Source organism: Perca fluviatilis, chromosome 11 (genome assembly GCF_010015445.1).
Source record: "Perca fluviatilis chromosome 11, GENO_Pfluv_1.0, whole genome shotgun sequence".
Lineage (NCBI taxonomy): Eukaryota > Metazoa > Chordata > Actinopteri > Perciformes > Percidae > Perca > Perca fluviatilis.
The window spans coordinates 3,814,742-3,833,098 of record NC_053122.1 but is presented as its reverse complement, the minus strand read 5'-3'; the positions used below and the strand labels follow the sequence as shown (position 1 = coordinate 3,833,098).

General features: G+C 37.8%; 1 protein-coding gene across 1 annotated transcript; it reads right to left on the bottom strand.

Moving 5' to 3' along the window:
- Positions 1-7,664: 7,664 nt before the first annotated feature.
- LOC120568332 lies at positions 7,665-17,279 on the bottom strand. Its single transcript, XM_039815756.1, has 6 exons — positions 17,087-17,279; positions 16,666-16,992; positions 11,580-11,624; positions 9,374-9,688; positions 8,871-8,945; positions 7,665-8,513 (listed from the first exon to the last, which is right to left on the bottom strand). The coding sequence occupies exons 1-6, from the start codon at positions 17,127-17,129 to the stop codon at positions 8,365-8,367; spliced, it is 954 nt and encodes a 317-aa protein (XP_039671690.1). The 5' UTR covers positions 17,130-17,279; the 3' UTR covers positions 7,665-8,364.
- Positions 17,280-18,357: the final 1,078 nt, after the last annotated feature.

Sequence of the window (18,357 nt, the reverse complement as noted above, 5' to 3'; positions counted from 1 at the left end):
AGGCAAGGCCCATGGCTGTTTACAGCATGTAGCCTCTTCAGCGGCTGGAGCCGACAACGGTGAGTTATTTTAAGCCACGAGGGGGGCTGTAAATCGGAAAGAGAGGACTGTGAGTTTGCAGTGTGTTTCGCGATTGTTGCCGTAATTCTAAGCCAATGAAGTGTGTTCCGTCGGCAAGGTAGCTAGTGGTATTTTTAGCGTTTGCGTATTGTAATTCTAAGCCGAGGAAGTGTGCCTGACTGGCGTGTGGAGAGAACGGTGAGGTTGTTGTGTTTTTAGCGGTTCATACTGTAATTTTAAACCCGGAAAAGTGTGTCTGTCAGTTGGTTACAGAGCCCCGAATGAGGCACGGGCTTTTATGACTGTCAATATAGCCAGAATCTAACGTTAGCTACCGCTGTGCTGTGGAGTAATGTCTGGTTATGTGAGACTAGCATCTAACGTTAGCTACTCTGCTGTGCTGTGAAGTAATGTCTGGCTATGTGAGAAAAGCATCTAGCAACGTTGTTGAGAATGCGCGGTCTCAGCCTGGCAACCTCCGTGAACTTCGAGTCTGGGCAGGAGGGGGGGGGAAACGACTCTGCAGTAGTTTGAATTTGTACTGCAATAACTATTTTAACCGCTAGCTGCCAGTATTACACACAATATTACATATTGCACCTTTAAAGTGTTAAAGGTAAAAGTACTCAATGCAGAAAAAAAGATTATTTTTGGACTTTTCCGCCTTTAATGGACAGGGGGGGAAGACATGCAGGAAATCGTCACAGGTCGGAGTCGAACCCTGGACCTCTGCGTCGAGGCATAAACTGGAAACTGGAAACGATCCAAAACAGTTCTGTGTTTAATGGTCTAATCATTTCAGCTGGACTCGTAGAACGTTATATTTTTGGGTAGTTTAATTTATGATAAAACATCGTATTTTGTGTGCAAAAATCTTAATTTGTAAAGTAACTAGTAAATAAAGCTGTCAGGTTAATGAACAAATTGGTCAGTACCAATAAAGTACTGAGGTTTAAATAGCCAGCCCTGGTATTTTAATGCTGATCTTTTTCAAGATAAAGATTAAAGATATGCTAAAATTTGGTCGAAAGAATTACTATTAAAGTCTTAAAAGTTAAGAGGATTTTACAGCCTTGGCAGAGCTAAGAACCACTGAGTTGGTTTCTATCTATTCTGTCCTTTCTCTCCTCCCTTAGGCAATATGCGTTATCACTTGTTATGTAAGGGAGGCTCCATTTCTCTGTTTTGCTTTGCTATTTTTGCACTTAAATGAACCTTGAAAACATTAAACTCCCTCCAGGAGACCAAAGGACAACAGTTGAACTTAGCCCAGAAGGATGTGGCGGAATTTTTTCTGCTTCCTACTAACCAGATAAACGAGACATTTGCATTGTCTACACAACAGAAGTTGTATTTATTTCATACCCGTTGGAGTTGGACACTACTTATGGGCTGCCACTCACTGACCTAATGTTATATAGTTATATGTACATTCATTTGTTTCTGTATTCATAGTTTATTTATTTCAGAATAACATTTGAATATGTTTTTATGTATGCACCATCAACCAAAACAAATTCCTAGTAAGTGCTACTTACCTGTCTGTTTCTCCTGTGTCGTATGTCGTGTTTTACTTCCTGCCTTGTGTGTTTTACCTCCTTTGTGATTGTCTGTCCACCTGTTCATGAGTCCTCATGTCACCTGTACCTCGTTACTATTCTTGTTATCTTGTGTATTTAATCTCTGTGCTTTCTTTGTCTGTTGGATGATCATTGTCATTATGTGGGTCTTTTCCTGTGAATGTAGTTTTGTTCCTAATGTTTTGGGATTTTCTTTTTGTCAGTTTTAGACCTACTTGCTTCAGGACACTTTTTGTTATAGCTATTTTAATTTAATAAACCTTTAAAACCTTACGCTGACTCCTCGTCTTAACTCTTTGCATTTTTGAGTCCAAGCCTGCACAAATCCTGACACTAGGCCTCTTAAACACCCTCAAAAATGGAGATACAAGACACGAACATTTATGTACTTACAGGTTCACCCTTTAAAATGTTCCCCCTAACAGTACAATATTGTTTTTTAAGAGGTCAGAAATGTACCTTTCGACTAATTTAAGGGTTCAAAATAAAAGAAGGAACACATTTGTACCATTTCAACACCAATGGTAAAAATATGAAAAATGCACTCAAACATTTATTTCATATTATTGATATCAGACGTCAGTTTCCTCAAAGATTTCAGTCTTTGTCAGCACTAGTTAGACATCTTGTCTCACTAGTTGAACAACACCTCTCACTATTTACTCTTTATCATCATCTAGTTAACTAGTGAGGCTCAAAATGTCCATTAGCTAACTAACTAACTTTACTATTATAGACTTTCACTTAAGGAACTTTTTCAATGCAGGACTTTTACTGTAACAGTGTATGTTTACATTACTTTTACTGCAGTAAAGTATCAGAATACTTTCTTCAACACTGCATACAAGAAACAACAAAAAGAGACAAAAAAAAACACAAATATAGAAACAAAAGACGTGTAGTTTGAAGCAGTGAGTCTCTGCAGCCACCAGAGGGCAGCAGTGTCAAAGTAACAACAGGAGGAGCACAGAGGTGATCATCATTTTATCGGTTATTATAAGGATCCCCATTAGCTGTCGCCTAGACAACCGGCTAATCTTACCTGGGTCCTAAAAATCAATAATTCAGACAATATTAAAACATTTTATGACACAAACAGGAAAAGAAGAAGTAATGAAACATAACAAACTCTAACAAGTATAAAACAAAATCCTTTTTTTATTTAGTTAAATCATTAAGAACAGGTCCTTATTAACAATGGTGGCTGACAAGTGGCTAAGCCCCTTAGGGAAAGGGAAAGACGGCTAGAACATGAATACATTAGACATACATACAGTTTAAATAATAAAATACAATTTGAAATACTACCCAGACAGCAGTAAACATTATACAGAGAGGAACACACAGGTACATGGGTGAGTATATCAAGGAAAGAACCCCCCAAAAAATAATCTGAAAAACTAAATTACATTACACAACATGACACAGGGGTTAAGAGTTAACATAGGTAGCTCACAAAGATGGACAAATATTTATTACAACTAAATAAAATAAGAAGAGAAAAATGTATTCAAAATTACATGAGGAAAAATCTAAAATGTGTTAACATGTCTTCTTTCAGATTAGTGGAAAGAAAACATTTATTTTACTACACTTTGGTGTGTCTGTAGATTTCTCCTAAATCTACCAAGAGATATTTCTGAAATTTCAGAAAACGTGTAATACAAATATTCATTTTCTAAATAATGTAATCAAATGGGGAAAGTTCATGGTGATATCTATTAGTTACATTTTCTCCCTTTAAGGAGCTTGCACACTGCTCCAACAAACTCCAACAAACACCAACAGTTGGGTCAGTGTGGGCCGGCCGTCTGTGTTTGTTGGTGTTTGTGTGATGGAGTCGTTAGAGTTTATGTCCAGTCTGGTCTGGTGGAGTTGGAGAATGTCGGACCAATGGAGCCCATTTTACAACAAACGGCAACAGTATAACAGCTCGAAATGCTGTCTCTAAAATGGGTGTTTTTTCCGGCAATTAGTGGAGTAACCATAGTGAGTAATTCTTCAAAACGTTGAGGAGCAAAACAGGCAAAATTCACAAAAGCTGGAGTATCTTCTGAGCAGTGGCGGATCTAGAAAATTTTACATGGGGGGCAAAGGGGTAGCAAGAGATCTTGGTAGGGTGGCAGGGGAAGACGGTACATGGAAACCCTCATACATAAACTGATATGCACCACTACACCCCATCGCCCTGCTATGCCCTAAACTGCTACGCCCTAAACTGCTACAACTATTATTTCTATTCATAGTTCCATTATCTTTTTGTTACTATAATTACCATTATTATGAATCATAATTCTCTATATCTGTATCCATCTGTATGTAACCGAGCCACCACGACCCTGGATATGTCTGATGTTTCTGTTGCACCAAATGCTTGCTCTTGGGAGAATTGTTGGGTCATTGTAACTTAAAGAGTGTGGTCTAGACCTACTCTATCTGTAAAGTGTCTTGAGAAGAGTGAACTGTTGTTGTATATGTAAATATTTACATATCTAACCCTATAACATATACAACAGAATGGAAATAGCCAAAAACTGAAAACACATCATGTCACAGGACATGTTATGTTACTGTACTGCAATTTATATGTAAGGAGAATATAAACCAACCATATGGTCCAGGGGTTACTGCAGCCTCCTCTTCCTCTCTGTCATCTTCATCCTCCTGATCACTCTCTGCCTCTGTCCCTCTCTCTGAACCTGCAGCCTCCTCTTCATCCCTCACTGTCAATTCTTCCTTTCCCTCTTCTCTTTCACTCATTTCTGCATCTCCTTCTGTGGTCTTCTCCTGCTCTGACCTGCCTGGTCTCTCCAGTTTACTGTCTTCTCCTTCTTCATTTCCCTCCTCCTCTTCCTCCTGTGCACTACTCAGGATTTTCTTGGCTCGCAATATCCCCACTTTTAGGCTTCAGCTAATATCTCCAGCTACTCTGGCCTGCAAAAGTCAAGATGTGAAAAGCTCTTGTTATTCTTGTATTACATTACACTGCATGGCCCTGTAGCTAATAAGTAGCCTAAAAACATAACATCAGACGAGATTTATTACATGCACACATCAGTTATGTTTAGACTAGCATTCTTAATCCACGTTGTATTTGTTGTTTTCCCAGTTTGACAGTAAAGTATGTTGCCTGGTTTAATTTGTGCAGCCGTATTGCCGTGATATGTGAGAGGAAGTGGATTTTATAGTAGCCTACTCCTTAACTAATCATATACAAATGATCGGTCTCAGCAAGCACTGGGTAGTGTGTTGTAACGTAACGCCACGAAACGGCGACCCTCTGTAAACGTTATGAATTCAAACATGCCAGTTTGTAATATTCTGTATTATGCTCTTCTTGTCTTTACTGAAATCAAACTAATCAAACAGCAGAACGCTTACAACCTACGAGGGAGCGATTTGACTTTTGGCTAACAGACACGCTGTTGTTGATGCTGACTCGCCTTTAGCAGACATTATAATTATTACAAATTTAACTTCAGATGAAACGTGTGTTTTAACTTCACCTGGGAAACAGACTTCACTTTGAGAGGCTCGGGGGGGGGCAGCTCAGTCGCTCCAGTCTTTGCCGGGATGCAGGCCCCCCCCACACGCAGCAGACTCGGTGGGTTGCGTGTGCGCGAGCCTGAATGAATGCGAGTGCCTGTACGTTTGATGCAGAGACGTAGCTAAGTATTTGAGGGGCAGGGGGCTAAGATTACATCTACAATTATTATTTATTATGAATTAATATAAATTAATTGTTTGTTTCAATGTTTTAAGAAGCCTGTGCACATAGTGGCAGTTTGTTTTTACAAGCAAAAATTTTTGAATGCCAAAGTTAGGGGGCAGCTGGGGGCAAGGCCCTACAGTGGGGGCAGCTGCCCCCTTGCCCCCTCTAGATCCGCCCCTGCTTCTGAGTGAAGTTCTTGACACAAGTTAGGATAGACAGCCTGTTTTGCATTTCACAATATCCAAGGTTTACACCACAGTCTCCTCCTGGCTCGTCTTGATTGCCGTCTCTCCTGTACACGGCTAGCAGCTTTACAGGCCAGGTAGACCAGAACTACTTTGGCCACATTCAACAAGATCTCCATTTCATCCATGTTATATTACACTAAAACTCAAATAAGAAAAGGTAGGACTAGGTGACCAAAGTCAGTCTTGTCTGTTCCTGTCTGGGCAGTGTGGACTGGCAGTTGGTTTATGAATATTCTAAAGACGACCAACTGACAACTGTCAACAACTGCCAACAACTGCCAACAACTGCCAACAACTGCCAACAACTGACAACTTTAGAATGTTGGAGTTTGTTGGTATTTGTTGGAGCGGTGTGCAAACTCCTTTAAGATGAAATGAACCTGTATGGTTGGTTATGTAAATTATGATTGTGTTTTCAAAAGCTGGAGTTACCGCGGTGCACCGATAGGTTGCTTCATGTTACCATGGTAACATGGACGCTCTAGTTCTGCTTTTAGAGATGCAGATGTTTTTTTGAGGGGGTGAAACAACAAGATGACTTGTTTGTCTCTGTGGTTTGTGTTCTGTCGCTCTGATCAATGATAACAGATGTACCGCTTATTTTTGGAAAATACGTGCGGTCGACTTCTTAACGTTTATGTGTATGTATAATAATGATGTATTGTATTACACATTCTTATTCATAATATCCACTGTTTTATGAATCAGAGTTTTAGTTAAAAATTATTCATGATTTAAGGGAAAATAAGAAAAAAATATTTTCATAAAATATATATTTTTTGCTTAATTCTTTAAAATATAATTGATGTAATATTTGTGCTAATGGACATGGTTGTTTTTTATTCATTAAATATGTTTTTCTTTTTGATTCGAGCTGTTTCTTTCTCAGATTAATGACACAGATCCAAGCTGAGAGAGTGAATACTGAGCGCTGAAATCAAACTCCAGTTCCTGGAATGATCCTTTAACCAGAGTGGATGGTTGTAACTGTCATTGTGTTGTTAATGTGAGAAAGGCTGCAGAGCAGAAACCCACACAGCCCGTCTGCTGCAGGAAAGGAAGTGGTGATTCGCTGTCAACAGTTTTTTATGATTTCTAATAACCACTGAGAACAGACTCATATCTGCTGCTGCTGTAAACACTCAGGAACTCCTCTTCCTCTCTGCAGCTGTGTGTCTTTTCTCTTGTGGTCTGGAAGCCTTTTTTTCCACTGAGCCCTCTACCCACACACAGTTTAACTGAGCCCAGAGAGCAACAATGATGACCCACCTGGAGGTCACGTCCATGGACTTTATTTATGGAGATTTTAGCCATCAAAGGTGAACTTTACAGTTTACACTTGGATTTGATGAGAGTCCTCATACAAACACGACAACTCACATGAGTGTTTTCTGATCTGATGTCTCAGTGGTTAATGTCTGCAATGCAAATAAGGCATCTTCTTATTAAATGTGTGCTTATTTTCATACATACAATGTTGTAGAAGATAGACTCAGAAAGATATCTGAACAAAGCCCTGCGTAACAAAATGTCGGAATTAAGATAGGAATCAAAGTGTGAAGTTTTGTTTATGTAAGTTCTACTGAAGTGGAGTATTAGAACAAAACCTTTAAAGATATGGATTATGAAATTAAGACTCTACAGGTAAATAAGTGTTCATATTTTAACTAACAGATATCACCATGAAAACCTCACAAGTTGATTACCTACATAAGTTTTCATAATGTAGGTAATCAACTTGGGAGGTTTTCATGGTGATATCTGTTAGTTAAAATTTTTTGTATTACAAGTTTTATGAAAGTGAATGTTTAAATACCTGTGCCCCATATACACCACGACCCCAGGTATTACCGAGCAACTCACCATAAAAGATTTGTCCTGGAGAAGACTCCAGCGTGGAACACCCACACCTACTGATCTGTAAACAACAACTGGTTACATATATTTGTTATCTTTGGTTAGCTGTCCAATGACAATGATTCTGATTCTAATTATTTGAATGAAATCCAAAAAACAAGGATGAAAAAAAACTTTTATTCATGAAAAAATTTGACAACGCTGCCACACTCTACATAATGTATTAAAGAGAAACACAAGGACAGAAAAAATACTATGAACTATGAAATATCTACCAGACAGCTGATTATTCATATGATCTATCATTATACAAGTCACAATTAAAAGTAGAAATAAACTAAAGTATCTAAAAACACCACAGAATTTAAACTTAACTTTTAAACTTAGTAACTGCTAAGATATATATGTATTTACAACAGATTCTCACACCAAACTCGTAAAATAAATAAAATAAGGACGTTTGGTCAGGAGCCTTTCTCGTTAATATTGACGCTAAAATTCTCCTTTAGCGTTTCAAGTAAACGCGCTTGGTCGGGACTATTAAAAGGTTGTACGGTTCGGTGACACGCAGGAGGAAAGAAAAAAGCGACTCTAAAAAGCAACTCTAGCAAGCATGACCTGCAGTAATTCTCCCTTACATACTACTCGCTAAATCGTATCTAACTGCGGCTCTCCCTGCTGCGTTATACAAACACGCTGAAGTGCTCCTTTTTCGCCGCATCAGACGCTGACAAGCCACTGTCCAAACGTCCTTATTTTACGAGTTCGGAATGAGAACGGGCTGGTATTTATATTATTAAGATGACAACTACAACAAGTCATAATTGATATATGTGAATAGTGATCAAAGTGATAAATGAGATGAATTGATGAGATTTGATGGCGAGAAAAGTCGAGCAGAAAACAGTCAGTCAGCATGTGAGCAGCTGGTGGACGGTCCCTTGTTTCTGAGGATCATCAGCAGAGAGAGTCCACAGCAGTACACCAGACTCTTCACTATCAGCTGGGTGTACAGCAGACAGAACAACTTCACCCTGCACTGGGACTGGAAGGACACTGAGACACACACACACACACACACACACACACACACACACACACACACACACACACACACACACACACACACTTTCAGTATGTTCTACTATATACATTTCATCAGAACATCTTCAGATCTTCATCAGTATAACTTGGACGTTTCCAGACGGGACAACCAGCTTCACATAAAGACGGGGGTCCGCTACAATTTACATGAACGCTCAAAGGCCCCTATTAAAAACAAACAAGTCAAATCTCTACCAAGCTTTTCAGTTATGGAGCCAGGACAGTGACTTTAAGTGTTGGCATTGAAAACAAAATCTGAAGTGCAAAAGGAAACATAGTTATTGAAGGAGAGTCAGCAGGTGATCTTACAGTCAGCTTCCTCCAGAGCTAGCTGGTCTGGTGGATCTCTCTCTGGAGGACAGGAGGCTGCTGGAGCTGGAACCTCTGAAACAGAAAAGCAGTGAAATGTTTGGAGTTGCAGTGACAAATGTCAGTCATCTCCTCCTCTGCTCTCTTTGACAGCATCTCCACATGAAGCTGAATCACTGCTGAACACAGTCACCAAGCCTTCATCACTGTCAGCTCTGTGCGTTGCTATGGTTGTTGTACAAAAAGCAACAGTTTGCAAGGCTGCTGTAGAGATGCCGACTTTTTCAAGAAGCTGGTTGAAGGAATGAAAGAGGGAGGCTGTGTTCACATAATCCAACAAGTCCACCACCGCTGGAACAAAAATCCTATTTTGCACAGCTGCATGTTAACGGGAGTATTAGTGGAATATTGTCTTTTTCAGAATAAGAGATGAAAACTAATTATTATAATTAAGTGCATTTAAACGTAGTCGGTACTGAAAACAGTCACCAAGCCTTCATTACCTTGTTCTGTTTGGGCCTCCACTGTCCCCCCCTCATGTAGGACGTCACAGCGGTATTTATATGTGCTGTTCTCTTTCTGATGGATCAGCAAGATGGAGGCGGTGTGTCCTGACTCTCTGATCTCCAGCTGCTCTATATCATCAGAGGACAGCTCCTCCAGAGGACCAGTCTCATTTCGTCTTTTCCAGGAGAACTGGACCAGAGGAGGAAACATGGCTGAGGCCAGACACAGCAGGGAGCTCTTCCCCTCCAGGTGGGCTCTGGATGCTGCTGGGTACCACGCGCCACCCACACCGGGCTTCACTACCGGCTCATCTGAAGTTTGACAGCAGCAACAAGCAGCACAGACACACATTCACACAGTCACCAGCAGCTTCCAGCACTGCATTCAGTCTGATCCTGGAAACTACATGGACTCTGATCACTAAACTACTCATCAATACAGCACAAAGTTCACTACATATACTGGATTCACCTTCCTATGAAACACACACATCATCTCATGTCAGCACGGGTTATATGGGGACTAAAGACAAACATGGATTAATGTACAAAGTCTATTCACTATAATTATTATTACTAACATAATATAGTGATGACATTTTCCTTCGTAGAATGGACAATTTCTTTATATTTCATAATAAATAACATTTACTTTTACATGTAATATTTCAGCAATTTTAAATTATTCCAATCTATATAACATATTTTAATATATATTGAAACTACAAAATTCATAAAAAATATAATTTTTAACAACAATGTTAACGTTTATACAGGACTACAATAAAATGTTCAACAATAAGTGTTGCCCCATGGCCCGGGGCAAGTAAAACACAATGTCGGGCAAGTAAATATAACAACAAAAATGTTTTGAATAATGTATATTTTAAATGTATGCGGTCAAAGGCAGATAGAAATCACTGTCTCTCCGGTAAGTTAAGTAATTCTAATTAGATTTGATAGTTTTTTTTGTAATTAACAGCCTTAGTATGAACTTTAACTCATCTATGACTCTGTTCATGATGTGTTTATACATTTTATATAAAGATCAAATATAACAATTTATTTGAGTCTTAGTTCTTATTTGATAACCACTAATGAAAAACTATTTGTATAGGAGCCAAGAAAGATTGACTTCAAACGAGTAGAAATCATTTTTACGTCAAAACATTCTTAACATTAAACCATAAATGATTTTTATTCAACAGATTCTCACTCCCATCTCGTAAAATATTGACGCTTGGTCAGGTGACTTTGGCGTTGTTATTGACGATAAAAGTCTCCTTATTTTACGAGTTCAGAGTAAGAACGGTTTGTTTTTATGATATATCAAATATAAATAAAAACTGCAATATAATAATTGGACTATCTTGATCCCTAATTGTAAATTAACATATAATAATTATAAAATGTTCCTTCACACAAATGAAAAGTGTTGTGGAGTTTTCTTACATATTAAAATACATAACATATTTATCTTTTCATAAAATACAATTATCATTTTAATTACTACAATAGGCTGCATATAACATATATATTTACCACCTTATATTTTGCTCTAATTGCTTAAGAAACAAATCAATATATCAGTAATTTCATATTTTTATCCACAACAATTTTACCTTTTTTTACACAATTACAATAAAATATTCAGATTATGTTAATTATCAAATACTATTTATATTAAAAGTACGCTGAGATAAATATAAATATATGTGTGTTTGTGCAGTTATATATCATCGTTTATCATATATATATATAAATATATAAATTATTATGCATGATATATTTATTGTAATATATTCAGTATCTCTGTGTCTTCATGTATAAATATATCTTCCACTAAAAGACAAATCTACCATCATAAAAATACAATAACTTTTAAAAATGTTTCATTAATTATCCTAAACAATATAATTAAAGTTATACTCTTTACAAAATACTCCTAGTGACATATATTAGATTATGGTTAACATAATTTATTATCTTATTGCTGATAAACTGAGAGGATCAAATACAGTGAGATTTAAACATGTTTTCAGGAACTATGAACGTTTTTATGTAACAATAGCTGCATCGCTGCAAGAATTCTCTTCTAATGATGAAAAAACTAACATGTGAAGCTTGAAGCAGCAGAAACTCATTAAACACATTTTCAACTTGTTCATTTAAATAACTGAAGGGAATTAATGTTTATTCTTACCTGATACAATCAGTTTAGTTCCAGAGCCAAAGATCCAGTAGTATCCTACAATAGTACCATCTGGTCTCTCACAGTGAAACTGAGTGATACAAAAACCCTTACTGCTGTTGAATGTTTCTGCTGAGGTGAACCAGTCCAAATTATTAACCAGTATCATATTCCAGCTCCATGATGTGTTTCTCTAATCTTCATATTAACATGACTGTCTCTTCTTTTATGTCTGTATGTATGCTGTACTAGTGTCGTATAATATAAAACAAGTGGAGTAGTGTGATTGATGATCTTAGTTTATTTTGTATAATTGTTATTGATCGATTTTTGCCTTAATACTCTGATATTGTTTGCTGTGGATTTAATTTATTATATTTTGCTGTGGACAATTTATCTTTTCCCTCTTTCACGAACTGCAACAACAAACACTAATTGACCCACCTGTAGAACCCCGTTCACATCAGCGATCTGATTGGCCAGCTGATCAGACCACTCCCTATTAAAGGAGGCTAGACCTCTTACTGAGGGGGACAATGCTCTGGACGGATGGACCGGCTGTATGCTGCAGCGGCCTGGCCTGCTGATCTTCTCCCTCGGTGTTGCTGCTGACTGGATCTCCTGTGCCCTGGTGGAGCTGAATCCCAGACTCTGCAGTGAAGTGGTCCTTTTCTCCCACACTGATGCGTGGGTATATTTTAGCATTTGAGCTAAAGGAGTCGTTTTTACTAGTTGTTCATTCCTGTGAAGGTGCCAGATCCTGGGGCCGACGGCAGAGCAGCAGACACGGCAGTACTGTTGATGAGCCCACTTGAAGTAGAGGAAAGGGAAGTTGTCACCAGAGTCTAAACCTGGAGAGTAACATGTCAGTCTGGAGACCATACATTACTCCTGCTTTCAAATATTGACCTCTGAACCTTGAACCCATTCCATGTTTGAAGGCTTGTCATTTAGCAACAGAAGGTGCTACACACATAAAACCAGCTGTTATAGAAAGCTCTGGACCTCAGCTATCATATGGTCTCCAAAGTTTATCCACTGTAAGCACTGTCAAATATGGTAATAAGCTATTTTCACCTATTTAATGATTCTGTTTTTAAAATCTGATGACATCAGTGTGTTCCCCATCCCAAAAAACCCCAGGGTGTATCCAGAATTCTACACTACCAACTTCTACTTTGAGAACTATACCAATATATTTAAAAACTACAACTCCCACTATAGACGCGGCCCAGAATCTGTTACAAAGCTTGAGCACTTGTAGTTCTTCCGGGGTGGGTGGGCGGACGTGTTAGGCTCCTGTTTCTGCTGTCTGCCGTGAGTGGGCTTCGTTCTGTTTCAGATTGATGCCACCCGCCGGCCGGCTGAGCAAACAGTACATGAGACAAATACATGAAACTGTATTTTATTATTATTGCTATGTTTATTGTTTAACTCCTCAAATAGTTAGACAAAAACATCAATATTACGAATATTATGTATTTGTATCTTTTCTACCCGCCGAGCGGTAATTACGACGTCACTTCCGGAGTCTTCAGCTGATTTTTTTTTTTAAACGTTATTACGATGCATAACTTACTGAAACGTGTTGTTGCTGGTGACAAAACTACTGATTATATATATAATTTTTTACATGGCTTGCTTATATTCTAATGTACAATGCGGTCTGTTATTTTCTTGATAACAGACCGTTGCTAAGTATAACACAACGTTGCCATGCATAGCATAGCGTTGCCATGGACGCAGTTCTGTTCCCTCTGGAGGAGAGCTATCAATCAAAGATTGGCGTCGGGGTCCTGATCACCCTGCCGTTGTTGTAGTCGCTATAACAACGCTCTAAATGATCCCTAACGTACATTGAAGTGATACAGGCGTTAAAGACCCGCTGATCGCCGTCTGATTCTGTGAATGAATGCCCGCATTGCATCTTTGGACATCAGCTTTGAATGCGCCCAGCTCGGCTCATTTCGTAGCCCAACTGTTCTGTCTTATTTACCTTAATATTTCACCGGTAATAAGACCGAAATAATATTATTAAAATAAAGAAATGCATACCATGATAACAGCTAAATACATGTTGCAAGATGTAGCGTTATAGTTTTAAAAATATCAATAAACAACAAAGCAATCCAGCTTCCCTGGCCGAAATAGACCAAAATAAAAACATTAAAAGAAATACATATAAACCGTGATAAGATCTGGTGAATAAATGTTGATTAAAACAGCGATTATTGGGCTAAAAATACCAATAAAATCAAAGCTGTATCCAGCTTCTCTGCTGCAGCCCGACTGGCAGAATGTTTCGTGCAGTGAGATGCTTCTCATTGAAATACATTAGTAAAAACGTGACCCCAACACGTAAATCTTCAAAATAACGTGAGGGTATCACATTCTAATAGATTTAATTTCGTAATGCCATCACGAACTGACGTGAGACTGGGTTGAAATTCATAATGTCTGTGTGTTGCAGTGTAGTTACTGACAACACACCCTTCAGGAAGGCCTCATCACACAACACCACAACCAAGGTATTCACCAAATCAAAACCACACTCTAGAGATCTACACACCTGACCGTTTGACGAGCCCCCAAATATGTTACGGCCACAGCAAACAAACAACTTAAATGTGACCTTCAACATATCGAATAACACCAAACCTGAGGATTAGTTAAAGTAAATTAAGATGTATTCACAAATTAACTATTACTGATTAAACCAAAACTACGGGAGTCTGGAGGTCTGGCCAAAAAGAACAAAAGAAGGGAAGAAGCCTGAGCCAACCCACCAAGGGCCGTCAGACCCAGAACTCCCCCCCCAAACTAAAAAGTAGTAACTAAACTAACAGAAACAAAGCTGTGAAAACTAGACTACCAGACCTCCATCCTCAAAGCAAAGAAACCCAAAAGAAGAAAAGAGAAACCAACGGTGATCAGCTGCTTCAGTCTCAGAGACAGATTTCTGTCTCCCAGCCTCTCTTATATCCAGGGGAGGGGCCCCCCTCAATCAGAAATCAGGAACACCTGAGATCAACAGAGGAAAAAGAGAGCAGGGGGGGAGCACATAACAGCCATTACTATACATTTATAATGTCTGTGTGTTGTAATGTAGTCTTGTTGTTATCTGAAGTAGAAAGAGTTTTGATCCTCCTACTTTTTAATATATATATATATACATATATATATATATATATATATATATATATATATATATATATATATATATAGGGTTTGACATTAATATAATTATACTTTGTTTTAAAACCTTCAAATATCTTCAATCCATATTCTGTCACACGTTGTCATTAGACATTTCTCTGTTGATTAACAGTTTATAAGACATCTACAGTACAGGCCAAAAGTTTGGACACACTTTCTAATTCAATGCGTTTCCTTTTTATTTTCATGACTATTTACATTGTAGATTCTCACTGAAGGCATCAAAACTATGAATGAACACATATGGAATTATGTACTTAACAAAAAAGTGTGAAATAACTGAAAACATGTCTTATATTTTAGATTCTTCAAAGTAGCCATCCTTTGCTTTTTTATTAATAATAAAAATTAATCGAACATTGGGAGAGTTAGCTAGAGTAGCGTTATCAGCTGAATAGCTTAGCGCAGGGGCTAATGGACCCACGTTTGTATCTTGTAAGTTACCCCACTAATAATGCCCGAAATGATACCAAACGTCTACAAGTAGTACAAATAGGTTATGCTCTCATAAAACAATGGATTGGAAAGTTTGTAAGTACACCAGAAGTTTATGGACACTTGCCTGCTCTCTTCAGCTCTCTGTTGCTGCTGCTGCTACCTGCAGTTAGACGAGTGCTTAGGGCCGTCTACAAATTACTACACCGAAAAGAGATACAACAAAAATATTTATTAATTCAATGATTAAATAAGGTAATGTCTCCAAACTTACCTCAATTATTACTTGTCTCCTGCTAGTTATACTACAGAACTTACTTAAAAAAAAAAGTTAAATTAATAAATATTTTTGTTGCATCTCTTTTCGGTGTTGTAATTTGTAGATGTCCCTAAGCACTCATCTTACAGCAGCAACAACAACAGCAGAGAGCAGAAGCAGAAGTGTTATTTTTCATAAACTTCTGGTGTACTTACAACTTTCCAATCCATCGTTTTATGAGAGCATAACCTATTTGTACTAGTGTAGACCTTTGGTATCATTTCGGGCATTATTAGTGGGGTCATTTACAAGATACAAATGTGGGTCCGTTAGCCTCTGCGCTAAGCTATTCAGCTGATAACGCTACTCTACGCTAACTCTCCCAATGTTAGACCCAGGTGAAAAAAGCTTCTGGGGGGGTGTTTGGCTCGAGGTCATGGTGCAAAGGACCCTATGATTTACTCTGAACCATCACTTTAAGAGCAGATCAGCATTGTGAGGAGGAACAGACTTTATTCCTGCAGCAGGTCAAATCAGAGGATTTTAATCTTTAAATGTTGAAGCTGGTTTTTGGTTTCATAATTTTGCCAATTTTGTCTAAATGATTGTAATCAGGAACTGCTTTTCAAAAAGGAATTATTCATGTTTTTATCACATGTACATACATTTATTTGTATTATTAATTTAATTATTTGTATAGTTTTCTGTTTCAGATCTTTTATTATTGTTTCTCTGTGTTGTTAAGAAAAGAAACTTCAGCTCAGTTCAGTGTGTTTGTAACCAGTGTTAGACAACTTACTCAGGAAGTGGAATCAGTTACTTGTTAGTTATTACTACTTAAAAAAAGTAATATTACCTTATGTATTACTTTGTATCACAACTAATTAGTTATTTTACTTTTTATATTGCTATATTACTTTTTAACTGGATTAATAACTGTAATATAATTACTGTTTTGGAAATTGTAATCCCTTACACTACTCACTACTGGGGAAAGTATCCTAATAATATAACAGTAATAGATTACTTAGTAATGCGTTACTGCCCAACACTGTTAGTGACTCTGGCTGAGATGGAGGTGAAATATGTGAACCTGGGCTGTGGTTTACTGATCTCTTCCTGTCACAAACACTGTTTGACATCTGTTCATCTGGAGGTTTTGTTCAGGCTGCAGGGAGCATTTCTCACTGTGGAGAACATTCTTCACACAGGAGCAGTAGTAGGTGGCTGAATGATCGAGTTTAACGCTCTGTATCTGTAACTCACAGCTGTTCGTTTCATAGACAGCTGAGAAATCATCTTTCTGCTGATGATTGTATCCCTTATATATGTTACCACTAGTCCTGGTAATTCGAAGAATCCTTGAGAATGTTTCTGTGTCTCTCTTCTGGTACCAGTATACAAAAGGTAGGTCACACTGCTCATAGCCTCGACAGCTGAAGGAGACGTCTCCACCAACTCTCCTGGTCAATGTTAAATCCTCCTGAATCAGCTGTGTTGCCATGGCAGCCAGCGCTGTAGAGAAACAGACAGGTAGATGAAGGTGAGTGTGAGCCAGTGTTTGTTAAAGGTGGAGTTTGTTGGCTCCTGATTGGCTGGAAACACTCACCTGAACACAGACAGCACAGAGCAGCAGCTGGGAGGAAAAGCATTTAGTTCAGTGGTGTTTCCTCTGGTGAACCTGGGGAGAAGTGGCGCTCTGATGCAGCTGAGGCCAAACAAGGACGAGCTGTGAGATCAGACGAGGGCCACGTGGTTTCTAACAGCTCCTCACATCTCCCATCAGCCCCTGCAGCAGACAGATAAGGCTGCTGTCTGAGTTTAAAAACAGGTGGAGCATTTTATCTGATAAAATTATAAATAATACAGAAAATTAATGTGAAACTATTTTAATGGTTGAAGTCATTTTTTATTTAAAAACCTTTTATTAATGTTAATAAAATGAATATAATAGTAAACATTTTACATTTCAGGATGAAATATAATTTCTTGTTATAATTTCAATAATTTTAATATGAATGAATATGTTCATTAATTTATTTTTAATAATTTGAAGAAAAGAAATTTAATTTAGACTTATTTTTAATAAGTAGATTTTTTAATAAAATCTAATTCATTCCTTAATTTAGATCTTTTTAATTTTCTTGTAAAAATTCCAAATTCTTTTAGTATTTTTTAACTTAGTTTAAATATTTTTTTTAAATTTATGTTTAACTTTGATTTATGTTGATAAACAGTAGGTAATAATAGTTAATACTGTTAATATATCAGTAATAATTATGAGGTCTGGACTGATGGTTTGACAGAACCAACATTGTGAAGGAGTCACTTTGGGCTCTGGGTAATTTGTGACTTTTTTCACTATTTTAACAAACCAGTCAATCAATTAATGAAGAAAATAATCAGCAGATGAATCCAGAATGAAACTCAACCAACTCCAACAGTAAAATCCTGCTTTTACATTAATGCTGAGTATTAATAATCTAATATATAATATTAAAACAGTCACAGGGGACATTTTATCTTTCAAAACTACATTTCACTGATGATACTTACAGACTTTCACTGAAGGAACATTTTCAATGCAGGACTTTTACTGTAACAGAGTATTTGTACTGTGTGGTATCAGTACTTTTACTGCAGTAAAGTATCTGAATGAAACTACTGTTGTTACTGAGTAGAACATTTCCTTCACACTGCTGCCCCCTAGTGTCTGCAACAACAAACTGATTCACACACACAGCCTTTACTGTAAGGGTGAATCCCAAGTCTCTTATTTGATATCTCCTCGGTCCTCGCTGGAACCAGAAGTTGTTCTGTCTCTCCTTCATGAAGGCCGTCTCAAAGCTCTTATTCCTGCCCAGAGGAGCGAGGATGGAG